General features: G+C 37.7%; 1 protein-coding gene across 1 annotated transcript; it reads left to right on the plus strand.

The window, feature by feature from the left end:
* The first annotated feature begins 8,409 nt into the window (after positions 1 to 8,409).
* LOC306993235 (apolipoprotein L2-like) lies at positions 8,410 to 14,369 on the plus strand. The gene is made up of 3 exons (XM_079602896.1): positions 8,410 to 8,541; positions 9,321 to 9,449; positions 13,397 to 14,369. The coding sequence occupies exons 2-3, from the start codon at positions 9,365 to 9,367 to the stop codon at positions 14,317 to 14,319; spliced, it is 1,008 nt and encodes a 335-aa protein (XP_079459022.1). The 5' UTR covers positions 8,410 to 8,541; positions 9,321 to 9,364; the 3' UTR covers positions 14,320 to 14,369.
* The last annotated feature ends 6,495 nt before the right edge of the window (positions 14,370 to 20,864 follow it).

Raw genomic sequence — 20,864 nt, forward strand, 5'->3', positions numbered from 1 at the left:
TAATACACTTGTAGTGTAATAGCAACATTCATGCTTAAGTATAACAAAATGGGGATAAAAGTACAGATGAAATATACTTCAAACAATGTGTTTCTTCCTTATGTAGCAAGTTGGGAAGAGAGCAATATTAATTGTTTTCTATTTTCATATGATAAACGCTTGTTCACGTGAACAAGCATCAGAAGACTCTGAATTTCCAGACAGTGGAACTTGAGAGAGAATCAGGTTTTCTGCATTTGTGGTCAGTCTATTATCCATTGCATTAGTCGGCACAGATGCGAGACACGATGCATGCCACTTCTTCCCATCGTCTAGGAGGTAAGTGTAAGGGCCAACTTTTTCTCTAACCTCAACTGGAGGAGTGAATTTTGGGTGTCCTTTTGGCACATGTACAGACTTTTTAATGCGCACTTTATCCCCTTTTCGGAAAGAAGAATGACGCACTCGATGCTTGTTCACGTGAGACACGTCAAAGACGTGAGCCAGGTTGGCTAAAGGACTATGTTTTTTCGTCACAGAAACTGACATGGACTTTTGCACACATTGCACACGCATAAGTAGGCTGCTGAATAGCAGTTGAGCAGTTTGTTCATATTGTTTTTAAATGCTCCTTTGTATTCATGTAATGTGTTGCTTAGTGTATTCTTATACATGTGAAATTGTTGATATATTAAGGATTTGATGTTCTTTATTTCGATTTCATGTCAATTGTTGGCTACAGAAATAATTCATTTAACTAAGAGGGGAAAATGTCATGTCCTTACATTAATACTCCACTAGATGGCACTCAAGCTCCTTAGGTAAAATATACATGTGAAGTAAGAGAGAGAAGAGTGAGAGTAAATGCTGAACATGTGCTCGCATGTTATCCTGCCTGTGCAGAAGTTATTAAAGAGTTTCCTGAGATAATTCGACTTGCTTGTGCTTCTTGTCATGAAGACATAACAGAAAGTACCTCGGTTTTCTGTAATAAAATTCTGCCAAAAATGGAAATATCCCTTTGTAACCACACATTTAACATATTTCGACTTTTTGTTATATTGTCAGCCAAATTAATTTTTTCTCTAGTTTTAGAGTCTTTAGTAATAACAATACCTAAATAGTCAACGCATTCTCATCCTACCTCATTTTTTAATGGAATATTAAACAATTGAGATTCAGTCCGATTATGCACTGCCATTAGCTCACACTTTTTTAAATTTAATTTCAAACCAGAAGCTTTGGAAAAATGTGACATTAAATTAATGGCCACTGGGATCTGCTCTGCATCCCTAAGAAACAGAGTAGTATCATCTGCTAGCTGACTTATTAATAGCTGACTCCCCAAAACATTCAAGGGCCTAATATCTTTATTATTTTTCACATAAATTGCCAAAAGTTCAGCTATTAAAATAAACAAATACTGACTTGTCGGATCTCCTTGTCTAATACCTCTGTTGATGTTAAAACGCTTAGAAGTCCCACATGGAAGCGATACTGAACTATTAATATATATATACAACATCTCTATCAATTTAACAAATTTGTAACCAAATCCAAAAAACTTCAGTGCATGTAAAATGAATTTATGTTCTACAGTATCGAATGCCTTGTAGAAATCAAGAAACAAGACAAACCCATCATCCTTAATCAAATGTGCATAATCAATTAAATCCAAAATAAGTCTAATATTGTTGTGTATTAACCTTCCTTTAATAAAACCAGATTGGGTTTCACTTATAACTTGACTAAACCTCATTTTTAGCCTGTTTGCAATAGCAGATGTAAGAATTTTATAATCAACATTGAGTAGGGTAATCGGTCTCAGATTATCAATAATTATTTTGTCTTTGCCTGACTTTGGGATAAGAATGATCAACCCCTGTTTCATAGTTGGAAGTAAAGAGTTAGATTCAAAACATTCCTTTAAAGCTTGAAACAACAGATCTTTTATATCTTCCCAGCAGAATTTGTAAAAATTTGTAGTCAGACCATCCTGACCAGGAGATTTACCTAAAGGCATTTTTTTAATAGCAGAATCGATTTCCTCCAATCTCAGGTCTACATCACAACTTTCTTTAAATTCAATATCAATCTGTGGAATAGGCCTACAATCTTTTATCTTTTCTAGAAATTCTTGACCATTTTTGTCAGAATATGAAAAAAGAATAAATATCACTGTAAAATGAGTATACTTCCTTGGATATTAATTTGGGGTCTGTGATGACCTTATCATTAATAATCAAACTATGAACAGCATTGTTTTTCTGTCTCCTCTTTTCTAGCTGACAAAAATATGCTGTATTCTTCTCTCCTTCCTCCAACCATTTTGCACGAGACCTTATAAAAGCTCCTTGTGCTTTCATTAAATACAAATGATCTAATTTTGCTTGAAGAGAGAGTAATTTATCAACATCTTCTTGAGTCATTTCCTGTGTATTACAACAGGTATTCATTTCTTGAATTAAACTAAACTCACTTTGCTTCTGTTCTTTGTTTTTTTGTTTACCAAACCGAATCGAAACTTCCCTTGTTTTGAATTTAAAATACTCCCATTTATTCCCATTAGAAGTTAAGGTGAGGTCATCTTTATTCTCAATATTTAAATTTCTTATTTGACTACAATAATATTTATCCTTTAAAAGATCTGCATTAAACTTCCAGTAGTCTTTTCTAAAGGTATGTTTTATTGTTGGCGACAAAATTAACGAAATAAGACAATGGTCTGTCAGTGGTGCGGCAGAAATTAAAACATTAGTGGCAAACTCAGAATGTTCCTCAGTAATAAGCCAAAAGTCTATCCGTGACTTAGAGGATCCATTAGGTTTGACCCAGGAAAACTGAGACTCATTAGGATGCTTTAACCTCCAGATGTCATTAAGGGAATTTAGCTGGCAAAACTCCTGAATAATGTTATTCAAATGGTGGCTTGTATAACTAGAAGGAGATCTGTCCAGCCACTCATCTGGTGCTAGATTAAAATCACCTCCAATTAGTACACAATTCGTATGAAATTTTGATTTAAGCTGTGTGACAACATCTGTAATATTAGAAAATAAAATATTGTTTTGCCCACTGCTATTATAAGCATAAACATCAACTAAAATAAGAAAAGTACCTTCACTATTAACCACAGCAGCAAGCCAATGACCATGAGCATCAGACTGAGAAGTCACAATCTTCCCAGGGCAATTGTTAAGGCAAATGGCGACACCTGCTGATCAATTGGAGCCATGACTAAACTAAATTGTCTCTCCCCACTGCATCTTCCAAAAAGCAGCATCTTCTTCAGTAGAGTGAGTCTCTTGTAGAAAAACAAAATGTGACTTCTGCCCCTTGCAAAACAGAAAAATACCTTTGCGTTTTACTTTGTCCTTTAGTCCCCTTGCATTTAACGAACAAAAAGATAGACGAGATTTCAATGAGAACATACACCCACTGGAACTCACAGTGAACGGATCGAAAGTGTCAATAAGCTATCGACAATGGGATCGGAAAAAAAAAAATGCAACACTTATCTAAAGTATCTGAAAAAAACAACACATTTCCCATTTTCCAAGTCTTCATCATGAGGCACAAATTTGTTTTCCTTCAATGAAAGCAAAGGGACCACGAAAGTATGCCACTTTCCCTTCCGCTCGCGCTTGCTTAATGCGTGGCCAAAGTATTCCCCTAGCCTCTCTGTCTTCTTTAAGTCCTCAGTGAAATGAATACCTGCCTCCTTGCACACGGTTGACCCCTTTGCAGTGTCCAGATTTGGTCTCTGTAGAGTCGCTTTGAAAACTGACTGATAATCTGGCGCGTGCGATTTCCTTCTCTTCTGCCAATACGATGAACTGTCAACCGCCTCTTCCATTTCCCAGGCCACACCAGGAGCAATCTTGGCCAGCAGGGTAATCACCTCCTGTCTGATTTTTTCGTTCTGTTTCTCTTGCGAGCCTTTGATGCGTAAATTCCAACGCCTTTTGTAGCGATCCAATTCACCTACCCTTGACCTCAGCTCTTTATTTTCTTTTTTAAGATCAGAAAATTCCAGCTCCAATACAGCTTCCTTCTGCTTGTGAGCTTTCATCTCTTCCTTAACCTCAGAAATGGCGTTACAATTCTCTTCCATTTTTTTGGACAGCTCCTCCAGCCTTTTCTCCTGCTTGTCAAATCTTTTGCCGAGGGAGTAAATTGCCTCGAGTATATCCGCATTAGAGATATCTTCCCCCTGATCAGGCCGCACTTTCTTCATTAAGTGCACTTTGCTGGGAGTAACAGGTCGATTCTCAGCACCGCATTCCTCCAGGACACGCTTGTTTGTTTCAGCACAAACCTCCATCGCGTCATCATAATCATGAACATTTCTGATACTGATCACGGTATTTTCTTCGGAGCTTCGTGCACTACTTGTAATTTTTAGATGATGAAAAAAAAAACTTTAACAAACAGTTTGGGAATAGTCTGAAAATAAGAAAAAAACTTTGAGACGGTTAAACTATGCTGCTATCTAGTACGCCATCTTGGCCGGAACACACACTATGACGTTAGAGAGTGCGTGAGCAGGTCTCAGACAGTGTGATAACATTAGGTTTATTATAGACAAGCCAGGCCCTTAAAAGATCAATTTTATGTGACAGACTTCTTATGTTCAGGTGGATAACAAATAAACCTTTACCCATGTTGACTATTCAGAGGCATAAAAAAAAACAGGTTGACTGGGGTGGGGTTGGAAGAGCAACATACACACACCCACGCAAACATACACACGCACGCACACACACACACGCGCGCGCGCTCTGGCGAACGCGAGAACAATCATAGACCAATTAGGCCAAAACATAACAAAATACAGATGTAGTCTGCTAAGTTTTTCACTAGAATTACATAAAGTGAAAACATAATATTAGATACATTTTTCATGCACAAATAATCATCTGAGTAAAACTGGCTCCCAGCCGTTAATGGTAGGCTATGATTATAATAATACATTGACCGGTATCATAATAAAAAAATAAAATAAAAAAAATGACAAAATTAGACTAATCGGCCTGAGAGATAACTCACTTCAATAAATGTGAGCCTTTCATGCAAATAACAACAGCACCGGAATCAACTCAATTAGTATTTTTCCTTGGGTTAAATGAAACAAATCAGTCATTCTGAGATTGAGCCTCAAAAACCCGAAGAAAAGATTCAGCATCTCCAGGACTTTTAAACAGGATTACTTTGCCCGCTGCAATAATCCTCAGTATGGCTGGATATTGAAGAGAATATGGTGAGGAGAGAACCTTCTCAGACAATGTGTTGTCTGAACTTCATTAACATACAGACCACAGCTGGTACAACTGGAGAAACTTCATTAACATACAGACCACAGCTGGTACAACTGGAGAAACTTCATTAACATACAGACCACAGCTGGTACAACTGGAGAAACTTCATTAACATACAGACCACAGCTGGTACAACTGGAGAAACTTCATTAACATACAGACCACAGCTGGTACAACTGGAGAAACTTCATTAACATACAGACCACAGCTGGCACAACTGGAGCAACTTCATTAACATACAGACCACAGCTGGCACAACTGGAGAAACTTCATTAACATACAGACCACAGCTGGCACAACTGGAGCAACTTCATTAACATACAGACCACAGCTGGTACAACTGGAGAAACTTCATTAACATACAGACCACAGCTGGTACAACTGGAGCAACTTCATTAACATACAGACCACAGCTGATACAACTGGAGAAACTTCATTAACATACAGACCACAGCTGGCACAACTGGAGAAACTTCATTAACATACAGACCACAGCTGGCACAACTGGAGAAACTTCATTAACATACAGACCACAGCTGGCACAACTGGAGAAACTTCATTAACATACAGACCACAGCTGGCACAACTGGAGAAACTTCATTAACATACAGACCACAGCTGGTACAACTGGAGCAACTTCATTAACATACAGACCACAGCTGGCACAACTGGAGAAACTTCATTAACATACAGACCACAGCTGGTACAACTGGAGAAACTTCATTAACATACACACCACAGCTGGTACAACTGGAGCAACTTCATTAACATACAGACCACAGCTGGTACAACTGGAGAAACTTCATTAACATACAGACCACAGCTGGTACAACTGGAGCAACTTCATTAACATACAGACCACAGCTGGTACAACTGGAGAAACTTCATTAACATACAGACCACAGCTGGTACAACTGGAGAAACTTCATTAACATACACACCACAGCTGGTACAACTGGAGCAACTTCATTAACATACAGACCACAGCTGGCACAACTGGAGAAACTTCATTAACATACAGACCACAGCTGGTACAACTGGAGAAACTTCATTAACATACACACCACAGCTGGTACAACTGGAGAAACTTCATTAACATACAGACCACAGCTGGTACAACTGGAGCAACTTCATTAACATACAGACCACAGCTGGCACAACTGGAGAAACTTCATTAACATACAGACCACAGCTGGTACAACTGGAGCAACTTCATTAACATACAGACCACAGCTGGCACAACTGGAGAAACTTCATTAACATACAGACCACAGCTGGTACAACTGGAGAAACTTCATTAACATACAGACCACAGCTGGTACAACTGGAGCAACTTCATTAACATACAGACCACAGCTGGCACAACTGGAGAAACTTCATTAACATACAGACCACAGCTGGTACAACTGGAGCAACTTCATTAACATACAGACCACAGCTGATACAACTGGAGAAACTTCATTAACATACACACCACATCTGGTACAACTGGAGAAACTTCATTAACATACAGACCACAGCTGGCACAACTGGAGAAACTTCATTAACATACAGACCACAGCTGGTACAACTGGAGAAACTTCATTAACATACAGACCACAGCTGGTACAACTGGAGAAACTTCATTAACATACAGACCACAGCTGGTACAACTGGATCAACTTCATTAACATACACACCACAGCTGGTACAACTGGAGCAACTTCATTAACATACACACCACAGCTGGTACAACTGGAGAAACTTCATTAACATACAGACCACAGCTGGCACAACTGGAGAAACTTCATTAACATACAGACCACAGCTGGTACAACTGGAGAAACTTCATTAACATACAGACCACAGCTGGCACAACTGGAGAAACTTCATTAACATACACACCACATCTGGTACAACTGGAGAAACTTCATTAACATACAGACCACAGCTGGCACAACTGGAGCAACTTCATTAACATACAGACCACAGCTGGTACAACTGGAGAAACTTCATTAACATACAGACCACAGCTGGCACAACTGGAGAAACTTCATTAACATACAGACCACAGCTGGCACAACTGGAGAAACTTCATTAACATACAGACCACAGCTGGTACAACTGGAGAAACTTCATTAACATACAGACCACAGCTGGCACAACTGGAGAAACTTCATTAACATACAGACCACAGCTGGTACAACTGGAGCAACTTCATTAACATACAGACCACAGCTGATACAACTGGAGCAACTTCATTAACATACAGACCACAGCTGGCACAACTGGAGAAACTTCATTAACATACAGACCACAGCTGATACAACTGGAGAAACTTCATTAACATACAGACCACAGCTGGCACAACTGGAGCAACTTAATTTACATTAGAGCTGGTGAAGTATCACGGGATAAAAGGTTTGAGTTTAGGATTTTCAGGGTTCATTCCGACTCCGTTGACCTCAAGGTGTGCAAGTACTTTATCACTGCTATCCTGCAATAAACTTCTTCACTGTAATCTTAAACATCTTATTTTTTTCTTACGATGTCCAGAAACTCGTTTAAAATATGAACTCTATATATTAAAAAACATGCACTATATTATGTATTCATATTTAAGTATTGTAGTAAAAATATAATTTGAACAAGTATATTTATTAAAAGGGGCTGTTTTTAAATAGCTCTGATGTGTTGCAATAATCTGAGGACAGTGACGTGTTAATTATTGTCAGAAAGTACATATATGCTGCAGTTTGTCTGTTATATTATCAGATAAGCTACATATTATACATGAACAAAGGTCCATAATAAAATATATTATACTGCTTCATAACACCTCTGAATGCTTTCATTTTCATTCAGGGTCCAAAATCAAACCTCAACCAGAGACAAATGAGATGTAAAATGCAGTTTCTCTATAAGGAAATGCAGTATGTTTTAAGTTAACTGTGAGAATGATCAGACTCTCATTGATTTAAGTAATGTGAAAACTTTATTTTTACCTTTGGACCCATTCACAACTGTCCTGATAGTGAGAGTCCTGTTGTTTGTTTGATTGGTGTAGATCATTAACCAGCAGCACATTGACACAATCATGAAACTGAAGAACAGTTTTGAGAGCAGGAACTATATTTGCTAAGAGATTGCTCAGACACACGCAGATATTACTGGACATACGTCTACATTACTGACAATATACTGTTAGAAAACTGATGGAAATGTATTGCAAAAGTCATCAGTATCATCTGTCTTAGTTCTCCAGGTAAGATTATTTATTTTCTCTTTGGGAAGATTTTTTTTTGTGTGTCATAGGCCAATCATTACTAAAAAATTTTTTACAATCTATCTTGGTCTGGGTGTGTCAAATACTTTTTTAAGTGAATTATAAATGCTGCATCATGATTGAGGGAATTTATATTTACTTTAATTTGAAAAAATAATAATTTGTAATTCTAATTGAGGGAGTCTCTGATTTGTGTCTGAAACTCGAGAGGGAAGATAACACTTTATTTGCCACAGATATAATGAGTCTTCAGAGAACATTTGGAGTGGGAGATGGTTATAGAAAAATAATTGAGAGATGCGGATTAAACATCTGACCAGGGGTGTGTTTACTACTCCATTACCATATTAAGAGTATACTATTAAGAAGCATAGCATAATATAGTATAGCATAATAAGAAATCAGGTCACGTTAATCACGACTGTTTCCCGAAACCGTAATGTTCAGGCATCAGAGATCACAATATGCATTGATAAACATATACACTATACAATTAAAACAAAGAATGACCAAACCACTGTGTGTGTGTGTGTGTGTGTGTGTGTGTGTGTGTGTGTGTGTGTGTGTGTGTGTGTGTGTGTGTGTGTGTGTGTGTGTGTGTGTGTGTGTGTGTGTGTGTGTGTGTGTGTGTGTGTGTGTGTGTGTGAGAGAGAGAGATTTTTGGCCTCAAAATCATTACATTTCCATTACAAATCCATTAACAATATGTCAAAAATAATTAATTATTTTAATTTTCAATTTTGTAATTCATTGTCAAGGAACTGTTGACTATAAAGGGAGGCAAGAAAACTTCTTTCTAGAAATGGATCATCTTGGCAGTGACTCTGACTGCAGTGACGACAGCTCTGCTTCAGATAACAGCATTGGAAATCCTCCTTCATTCAACAGTGAGTCAGTAAACTGCACTATGAATTTGTGATACACATTAGTGAAAATAAATAAATAAATAAATATATATTTTTTTTAAGTATAATAAATTAAACATAAAAAGCAAAGATCAGAAAATTTAATGAACAAAGTCAAGTTCTGTACATTGCAGCGGGGGGAGCATAGTCAAAAACCTGTTGATGAAGGTCAGTAACCGGAATCAGTCCAGAAACCTTTTAATATTAATTTGCCCAGTCAAACATAGCCTGACGACGCCACCCTGAATCTCTCAGGGAAAGTTAAGTTATAAACACAGATTCAATGTGTACCTTACCAACAGAAGGAACAGAGTTGTGTTCCTCGGATATGACAAAATTCACAATTTATTTACAGACATTATACAGAAAATGACACACCCAATCGACCGTTCGCAAAGACCCGCCCCCCTTAGTTACTGTCGCTATGTCCGACAAGCTACGCCGCTCTCACACACACACCATGTTCTCATGCAGAGAAAAACACATCGCGGAGACACACTGACAACACACTGACAGACACAGACCAGCTTACTTTTCGGTTACTTTTGGTATTAAACAAAGTCTCACCTCTCAAATTTGGTCATTTTTAAAAAGAAATGTAAACAATAAATAGCGTTTTGTGTCTCTTTAACGTGTCGTGACAGATCGCTGTAGAGTCTCAGTTAAAGCCGCTCGTGAACCGATCATCTCTTCCTTCTAGTTCATTTATAGCATCAAATAAACATGAATGAACATCAGAAGGAATGTTGTATTAACCGCGGAAAGACGTCAGTACACTCCGCTTCTCAAGTTCAAATCCTCCAACGTTAATCTACTAACTCTCCTGACTGCTTTGTCCGACAAAATGGCGGATGGCGAAGTATGATTGGTCAGATCACCTGTCAATCAAGCTCCCTGCAAATTAATTCTTCATCTGTGTAATCACACACACTGAGCTGTAATAGAGAACACCAACTACAAGAAACAGAACCCCCCCAAAAAACTAGACTGACCGGCCACTGGCGTGAGCCCACTCTGTTGCCCCTGTAAAATTCACCAGTAAACGTGCCTAAAAAATATACACACACACACACGAAGAGAAAAGATGTGCACAACACACAGTGTACATGCAGCACCAACGAAGGGTATCCAAAGAGACCACACCTTCCAGCCAGCAACCCTCCGTGATCCGCTAAAACAACACAAAAAAGAATAAAGCAAATTAATTGGTTCTCAGAATAAAAAATGCTTAGGAAACTGACCATTATAGTTTAAGCAGCCCATATGTTGACTCATAACGCAGCAATAACCAGCCTTACTATAGACGCATCACAACTATCAAATTAATTAACAGACCTTAACCAACCAAACAAAAAGAAAGAAAAAGATTACATATCCCGAAAAGGGGGAAAAGGGGGGAGGAAAGACAGCAGTGGCATTAAACTGGAAATCATAAAGAAAACAAAATAAACAAATTACATCAAATAAATATTACACCATAATCAACCACACATCAAATAAATATTGCCACCAGCTAAATCCCTCCAAAAACACATAAAACCCTGCCGATGCTCTAATGGGTTGAAAAGAGCCACAGCGCCATTTTCAATCGTCACTAACATACGTCCACCAGCCCCACGACCAGCAGGGAGAGCTAATCAGCCTAAAACAAATCCCTAACAATTGTTAAAAAGCAAGACACAAACCTCAAACTAAATGAAAATCATTATGACCTACCTCTTACTCAATATACAGCACCTGCACACCAGCGTGGAAACAGCCTACAAACAAAACAGGGATCCCTTAAAATATGGTACTATCCGAACTTTACTTAGGGGCAACAATAAATACGAGTGGGGGTTCAATCTTCAGCTGGCTGGCAGGAGCCGCCACTGGCATGTCACGTGACCTGTCAGTGTCTGTCAGTCTGATCACAACCATTTGACTGCTTTAATTGGGATAAATTCTCAGAGGAAGACCGCGAGTGCTTAGGGTGCCATTTGGGCCTTGGCCCAAGACGCGCCGCCCTCGCCGGAGCTCGCCGCCAGCTTTCATTGAAAATGAATGACTTCCGCCACTTTGACTCTCGCCGGCGGTGGTGTGAACAAATCAAATGAAAAACTAAACCGTGCGAGCGAGGGTAAATTAGTCACATTAGAAAATGGGGCTGTATGTTGTGTTTGAATAATTACGTATCTTATTTAGCTGAGGTAAATTAAACGCAATTATCTCGTAACCTTGCTCGATGAAGGATGAGACAACACAAGGATCCCAACCGGCGGTTGAAATGTAAAATCAATCGATTTTAAAATGAACGGGCGGGTGGTTCAATGTCAACATTTTGACAACGCTGTAACAACCTTCAATACACAACATAGTTATAGCAATCTTTTGGCCATGTTGTTAAAACGTTGTTAGAAGGTTGGATACGTTGTGCCAGCGTTCTGTGTTTGCTGGGTACACGGTCATCTGTTCAGGGAAAAACTAAACGCTTTTAGGATCGGATTTCATAGGATTTGGGAAGGCACGACTCAGAATAGCTTTAGACATAAGCTGCGTTTCCATTGCAGATTTACACAAAACTTTTGAGATATTTTCTAAATGTCGTATAAAATTAAATGACATTGTTTCCATTAACCGATGTTATGTGACTAAAACGTAATTTTTTCCTCTCGCGATAAGTCATCACAAAAATCATGGTGACAGATGTTAATAGGTCTACATATATCGGTAATAAAGAATAGTTAATGAATAGTTTAGTAAAAAAATTCCGTCCTTCGGATGAGATGTTAAACCAAGGTCCTGACTCTCTGTGGTCATTAAAAATCCCAGGATGTCCTTCGTAAAAGAGTAGGGGTGTAACCCCGGTGTCCTGGCCAAATATGCCCAGTGGCCTCTGTCCATCAGGGCCTCCTAATCATCCCCATATATACTGATCGTCTTCATCACTGTCTCCTCTCCACCAGTAAGCTGGTGTGTGGTGGGCGTTCTGGCACAATATGGCTGCCGTCGCATCATCCAAGTGGATGCTACACACTGGTGGTGGTTGAGGAGATTCCCCCCTTCTGTGTGTGAAGCGCTTTGAGGTCTCAGAAAACACGCTATATAAATGTAACAAATTATTATTATAAATTATTAAGAACTGTCTCATCTTCTGTCCAAACGTACCGTGTTGCCAAGAATGTTCGACTGTTACATACACCAGGTGATCTGTATATGTTTATGTGTTTCCGCTGCAGTTTAGCCTAATACAAATGTTTCGAATTCCTTGAAGAAAGCACCTCATGCGAGTATAAACACTTGTTTGCTATATGTCAGTATTTGTTTCCATTGGGCGTATTTTCAATTCGCAATTTCAATTGGTGACATTTAAAGGGTAATGGAAATGCTGCTATTATGATGTTTACATTAACATTAATTTCATACCGATGTTATGAGTGAAAAAATCACATCTTAATACAATTAGATTATTTTAATTGAGTATTGTAGCATACGCCACTGCCTACGTTAAACACAGGCTAGTCCTCACAGAAGAAGCACACAAAAAGGATTACATTAATTTAAAAAAATAATAACATGATATTAAATTTAAAAAAATATATAATTAAGTGCAATTGAAAATATAGACAAATTTAAAAGTTACGTATATTGCCTATTATTTATTATCATAATCTTAATTCCGGTGATGGAAATCACCCAGAGGAAGACATTTTTCTTGGTCCAAGATTTGATTGAATCAGTTTATTAATGTTATTAGAAGTACAGCAATATTTTTAAGTTACATCATGGAAAACATTTAGTGGTTAAACACTTACAAGTTATCTTATAGTAATTAGTCATTCAATGTATGTTAACAGAATATGTTATCTTTCTGAGGTCAATAAAACTAAACAGCACTGAAAACTAATTTTAAATACTCTAATCCTAATGAAACGTTTGATATATTTCAGGAAACTTGAACCTTGAATTGGAAAGCAGCATTGAAGAACTAAAGTCAGAATTTGGCAGAAATCAGGAAACTCTCAATGGTCAAATAAAGGAGCTGGATGACGCCATTGATGAACTTGAATCTGTGCACAAGAACACAACAATAGGCAGTTTGGTGGGATCATCAGTTGGAGCAGTTGGAGGAGTCGCGTCTATAGCAGGATTGTGTTTGGCCCCGTTCACATTGGGTGCTTCTTTAGCTCTCACTGGTGCAGGTGCTGTTGCTGGAGCAGCTGGAGGAGTAACATCCGGAGCATCAAACATCACTAACATGATCAAGCAGAAAACCCTGCGTGAGAACATTGAGAAGATCATCAATGATTTACAGACCACAATCAAGCCAATGGTAAAGCTTCTGGGTAAAATTTATAACATCACAGAGGACATTGAATCGCAGGAGACATTAAATAAGCCTAACATGCAGAGAGCAGGAAGAGGTGCTGCAGACGTATTAAATATTGCAAGAGTCGCTTGTGTGGCTGATATTGGAAAAATGTGTGCAGAAGCTGCCAAAGAAATCCGTGTGTATGTGAAGACTGTCAAAGCTCTGCTTGGGTCTGCATCGGCTGCCAGAGCAGCTTTATGTCTTTATGTTTACAGTATTGTTCAAGATTCGAAAGAGCTCTGTGAAATGAATCAACCAGCAGGCAAGAGAGAAGAAGAAATCTCATCAGAAACGCTGACTTTTATTCTTCAGATGAAAGCAGCAAGTGATCTGTTTAAGAAGATTGTGAAAATAATTCAACATACCAAAGACAACACAGTCACTTATTTAACACAATGCTGCGAAACAACACTTCATCTCAAGCCTGGCAAAGACACAGAGTCGATGATCAAAAATGTACATAAAGACAGAAACAATCCTTATTATTTTGGCATTATGTGATCAGTCTTGTTCTTGTGTTTCTGATTGTTTTCCATGTGGAATTTTGATAGGAAAAATTTTTTCAATCAAAATAAGATTATTATTTTTTTATTATTTTTTTTTTTTAAAGAACAAATACTAAAATGTTTTTTTTTTTTTTTTTTTTTTTTGGTCCATTAAGAGAGAGAGAGAGAGAAATGTAATTTATATCATTTGAATTAAGAGTTAGCATGGGTTTTTATTTTGTCTGTCCTTGAAGTCTATTGCATTCAATATGTTTATTATAATAATAATAATAATGAATATGAGAAAAAAAAAATTGATGGGTTGACAGGGTTTGATACAGCCTGACCCTTGAAATACATAATCTGACTGATATTAATGACTGGTTCCTCATATGATACATTCTTCAATCTGATTATTCACTGCTAATTGATAGGTCATTCCCTAGTGTTTTCTGTTTTATTTCTAATGAATTTGTAATTTGTGTTTCTGTTGTATTTGTAATATGTACTTTATAATAATAATTTGTTACATTTATATAGCGCGTTTTCTGAGACCTCAAAGCGCTTCACACACAGAAGGGGGGAATCTCCTCAACCACCACCAGGGTGTAGCATCCACTTGGATGATGCGACGGCAGCCATATTGCGCCAGAACGCCCACCACACACTAGCTTACTGGTGGAGAGGAGACGGTGATGAAGACAATCAGTATATATGGGGATGATTAGGAGGCCCTGATGGACAGAGGCCACTGGGCAAATTTGGCCAGGATGCCGGGGTTACACCCCTACTCTTTTACGAAGGACATCCTGGGATTTTTAATGACCACAGAGAGTCAGGACCTCGGTTTAACGTCTCATCCGAAGACGTTATATTCTAACGTCGAAGGACGACGACGACTTTATATTGTATCATTTAGACCTGTCACCATCTGTTTAGTTTTGTTCATGGACTTTCAGTTTGTTTTCATTTGTGTTTCCCGCCACTCGTCTGTCTCCATAGTAACCGTCATTATTAGTTAATTGGTTTCATTGTTCTATTAATTATGTGTTTGCTATATTAAGTTGATCACTCACATTCGTCCTGTTTGGTCTATATTGCATTTAGTGTGAGTTGCAGTTCCTGTCTGATTATTATTCTGCATTATCATCAATAAACTTTGTATGGGAACTTTATTCTTCATCGGTCTTCCTGCAAGCACCTGTGAAAGACCAAGACTCACTTCAACCTGAGATCCTCATTGTTTCTGTGCCAGATAAATATATATAGTGAGGTGAACAAAGCTGCCGCTCTACTAGAACGAGTAACAAGTTAGCAATGAAGGCTGCATTTTCCATACAAGTATAACAATATAATGCATGTAGTTTCTTGTTTTTATTTCAGGACACTTATTTTATATAAAATATAGCATATTGCTTTCAAAGCATCAATGCCAACTGTTGATCTCAGTCCTGCCAATGTCTCCAGTATGTACAGTATCTTAGATGCAGATAGATGCAAGATTATACATCTTAGATGCAAGAGCAGACGAGACGCTCTGAACTCATTTCTGCTCATAGTTCGTTCTGTAGAGAAGACATTAGTCCCAATTCAGACGCTGCGTCCTCCCAGTGGCGCAGATAGGATTTTTTTAACTGGGGGGGACCAAGCTGTCAGCAAATGATTTAAACTCAATTCCTTTTTTTGCGTAATTTGGGCTTTAACTAGTGCTCAAGTAGTTACTTTGCGTAATTTGGGCAAATGATTTGCGCTAAAAAGCCATTGGGGTATTCTTATTTGAAATCATGGATAAACAACAATGAATGAACAAAGGTAAACAAAGGCCTACCTGATCACCACTAGCAATGCATGATCAGACTGTTATTTGACTAGTATACCAATCACCCACCAAAATCTCATAATTTCAGTTAACCCTATACCTCTATAGAATTTCACAACAATGTGAAATACAACATATTCCTGAGAATTAATGGCTAAAACTACTATGTCAAATATCTAAGAATAACTCAAAATGTAAAATTTAGGAGTTGCAATTTATATATTAGAAATATCTTTCAAATGATGTATGACATATTAAGAAATGTTTTTCATAGCCCATAATTTAAGAATCTATATCCTCCGTTCGTTGCTCTGTACGTACAATAAAAAAAACATGATTCCCTACTATAAGAGGGTGTCAAAAGTGTATGTAGGCCTTTATTTGTTGTTTGCATAAACCTTGCACCACACTAATGTACTTATTATAATTATTTTTATAGTGGCTTACACGACAGTGAACATACCAACCTCAGTCAATTTATACAGTACAATGGGTTAAATTATAAGATAAAACATTATTTCCTGACGACGATAAATTGTTTGATTTATCCAACCATTCTTTTTGTGTTCATTCATTATTTGCCTCTGTCCACTCACCTAAATGCATAGTTATGGTCTCCACATTTTGCTGTGTTTGCTAAGTGCAAAAGACTAGCTATTCAGACTAGCTATTCCCTTTAACAAAACTTATCTGCCACATCTGGGAAAGTCAACAGGCATAGGATACTTACATTGTTTGGTTTTTGAAAAAACGAGGTGATTGTTTTTTGTCTCTTCATTGCTTTTATGTGGCATTTACAGTCGATTTTTTTCAGTTCAGAAAATCACTGACTCAGCTCAGTCATAGATGGTATATGATCACTATGGTTACCGCTCGTCCGCTCCTACAGGCACGATTGAGGCAGCTACCAGCTCCTCATAGGACCCCTGCGTCACTCAGGAGTCGTAGCACACACACACAGAGAGAGAGAGTGTAAACGTCGGTGTCATCGTGTGTTTATTGACAACAGAACAGCGTGTAGTGAGAACGTGGGTACAAAGTAATGGTGACTGGTGTAGATTATTATTGTGTGTCAGCCTGCGTCTGCCCCGACCCGATTCTGAAGCGCAGCGGCGGGCCGGGGCACTGCTTTAGCTAATGTACATAGCGCAAACACTGGTTAATCCTCTGTTTTACCGATTTTTGTCGCCTTTCGTGGGGATAGTGAGGGCGGGGGACGGATCAGGTCACTATGAATCTGGGGGGGTTATGTCCCCCCCGTCCCTAGTGCCATCTGCGCGCCTGCGTCCTCCGAAGCCCACTGATGAGTTCTGGGGCATCTGAGGAGTCTTTGATACGGGACAGTCTTTGTTGCGCCGCTGTGACGGCCTCTGTATCGGGACACATTACCTGTGTGCTTCTCAATAATCGATGTTTCCTCGTCTCCTCGCTCCTCCATCCTCCAGCCTGTGAATATTGAGGGAGTCAATATTTGTAATACTTTATTGGGATATTGCTCTTTTTGAGCAACAGCAAAGATTAAAACTTATTCTGATGTTCAACCACATGCTAAATAAATAATTCACTGTAAAAGATTACATTTTCTATCGATTAGGGTTAGGGACATCAGAGAACCGTGAATTTTATTAAAATAATAATGTAAAATCTCAGGCGGTACTTCAAACAAACATTTTAGGTCAAAGGGCTTTGGATGACAAAAAAGGGGATTCCTTGCTGTATGAATCGCCAACAAAAGTAAAACAAGTATAATCTCATGCAATCTCAAGATCACGTGTGGCCTCAGGTATAATAATTGCATGGAGCACTTTCTCAGATTGTTGTTGTTGTTGTTATATCTTCATATTACACAGAGATATACAGTAATTATACTGTGTACATTTAAAAGCACACTTAAAAAAAAAAAAAAAAAGGTTACACCCACAAAGACGTGGAGAAAACATAAAAGATATTTGGTCAAAAAACACTTTAAAGCATCATTATATTGAAATGTTCTGCTGTGAAGGTGATGGAAGGAACTTAATGTTGCTACATTAAATCATATCTGAAATTTATGTTAAATCTTTCTTGCATTAGTGTAGGCCTACTAATGTTTAACAAAAAAAATAATAATTTATGTTTATAAAGAGGACAGTGATGAGACTGACACCACTATAGATAAATAACAGGAGGATGAAATCTGTCATACGAGACTTCACTTCTGTCCTGATGAGTGACAAGCAGCCATAAACAAGACCATACTAAGAGAGAAAGACAGATTGGTTAGAAAGAAAGAAAGAAAGAAAGAAAGAGAGAAAGAAAGATTGGTTAGAAAGAAAGAAAGAAAGAAAGAAAGAAAGAAAGAAAGAAAGAAAGAAAGAAAGAAAGAAAGAAAGAAAGAAAGAAAGAACCAACACAATCTCATGAAAGTGCGTATATATACCACGAATGTTATTTACCGTGCCATTTATACGCCAAAAATGATTTTCTTATATTCATAGAATCTTAGAAACATGATGGTAATTAGATTAAGGTACACAATTGCATGTGGAGTCCCATGAGTCTCTACTACATTGATATAGAAAAGAACAGTTATTAACCCTTATGAATGTATGTAGCCTATGTGTATGATCTTTGTATATGGCTGGACAATAAGAAATGTGTGACTAATGTGTGACCGAGACAGAGGGCCTCCACTCATGGGTAGCATATGATAAACAAGTCTAATAATGTGTTAGTTATGACTGGGACATATCTTCCTTTAGCCTTCATGAATAACCTTGGGGGAGTCAGGACTATAGAGAAGGAAGGATGCCCTCCTCTGGTTTCACTCTGCAGCCGCTCGGTATGACTGTGTGATTGCTGACCTCGTCTTGCAAGGGAATAAATAATCTTTAAAGACAATTGGTACATGTTTTTCTCTTATTCCGTGATAGAAAGTTATTTGCCTCCACAGCTTTAAAAGACTTGTCTGTCCTGTTGAGTGAGAGGGCAGTAATGAACTGTCATTACTTTTAAAGTAAAACATCAGAATATTTGATTTAATCATGACAACGTTCACAGTAAAATAAATGTCTTGATCAAAGATTGAGTTTCACTGTCAATACAAAACCAGCATCACCTGATTGTCTTTGTTTTTGTCTTCCTTTGCAACAAATAATCTTTTGTTATAAACCACAAACTATCATAAAAAACAGTCAAGGGTCAAGAGTCCAACTAAAGCAAATGTTGATCACCATAATGGCGACTGCACAATAAACTATTACTTTCAATAAAACATCAACATCTTCTAGACGTCTGACAGAATATAGTCAGTCTGGTTAGTAATAAGTGACGCTGGTAATGCTGTTTGTGGAGTTGTTCAATCCTCCTCTGCTGAGATCTTGAGCGATTCACTGTAAAAAAAAAATCTGTTAAATTTACGGGGGAAAAAATGGCAGCTATGGTTACCAGAAATTCCCTGTTAAAAATACGGATAGCAACATTTTAGGTTTTACACACTTAGGTTAATTTTACAGTAAATAACCGTATTTCATACTACTATCTGTTTTATACCATTGTAAAATACTGACAACCATCAATCGCAATGATGATGAAAGTCATATGATGAATGAAAAATAAATAAATAAAGTACACTAGCCAGAAAATATGATAAACTTTCTTTTAGTTTATTATGTAATACTCGGACAGGTATAGGCTCTATAGCAATACCCAAATAAAACCAGAGTTTGCTGTCTTTTTTCCCCACCGAGTTTACTGTCCAGTTCAGTTTATTTTTATATATGAAACTGGTTTTAAGGACGAATTTATTTACAATATTATTATTGTTATTATTATTCATATATTACAATATTTATTTACAATGTATAACCATTGACTCCGAAGCTGTTCGGTTAAGGTAAAAAAAGCTGCATAGTTCACCTTTATATGCGTATCATATACACGCAAAAAAAAAAAAAGAAACGAAAAAGCAAAAAAAAAATTGTGGTGTATATATACGCACTTTCATGATGTAATCATTCGGTCCATTGGGGTGCGCACCGATAATGAAGAGTGACAGTACTGGTAGGAGACGGTAGTTTTCTAATTCCCAGAGAAATAACAATACCCCCCCCCCCCCCCCCCCCCCCCAAATTCTGTCAGTCAGTCAGTTTCCAGCTCTGCCGCCTCAACTCTGATTGGCTCTGTTTATGAGCAGGGGTGGGACTTACAATTTGATTGGGTCTGATGTTTGTCACTGACTAAAAAAATTATAAATACTTTAGATCGGACTAAACCATTTTTAGGGAGGTAAGAGCAGCAGATATTTGGAAAAAATATTTAACAAAATTGCATGTTTTTGTGGTTATCATGTAAATCTCAGGCATACAACTAATATAAATATTAGAACTATTCATACAACAGGGGCCTATATAGTATAACTGCTGGATTGTGTGGGGCCCCTATAGTTGTGACCACCTTTCACCCCACTAGCGACTTCACAACACCTCTGAATCCTTTCATTTTCATAAAGGGTCTAAAGTTAACTTTCATCAGGAGCCAAATTAGAGTTAAAATGGCTTTGAGTAACACATATAAGTTACTTCATAAGGAACTGCAACATAAAACATATTTAAATATTTAAAAAGGCTGTAAATGTTCTTAAGCACAAAGTCAATTCAGCACAAATTGAAAAAAAAAAAAATTCCATGTCTGTTTGGCAGAGAGTGAAGATTTGTCCTGCCATGTTTCTGAATTGATTTATGCCATTTGGCCTTGATATGTAT

The sequence above is a fragment of the Phoxinus phoxinus genome, assembly GCF_949152265.1.
Source record: "Phoxinus phoxinus genome assembly, chromosome: 2".
Classification (NCBI taxonomy): Eukaryota; Metazoa; Chordata; class Actinopteri; order Cypriniformes; family Leuciscidae; genus Phoxinus; species Phoxinus phoxinus.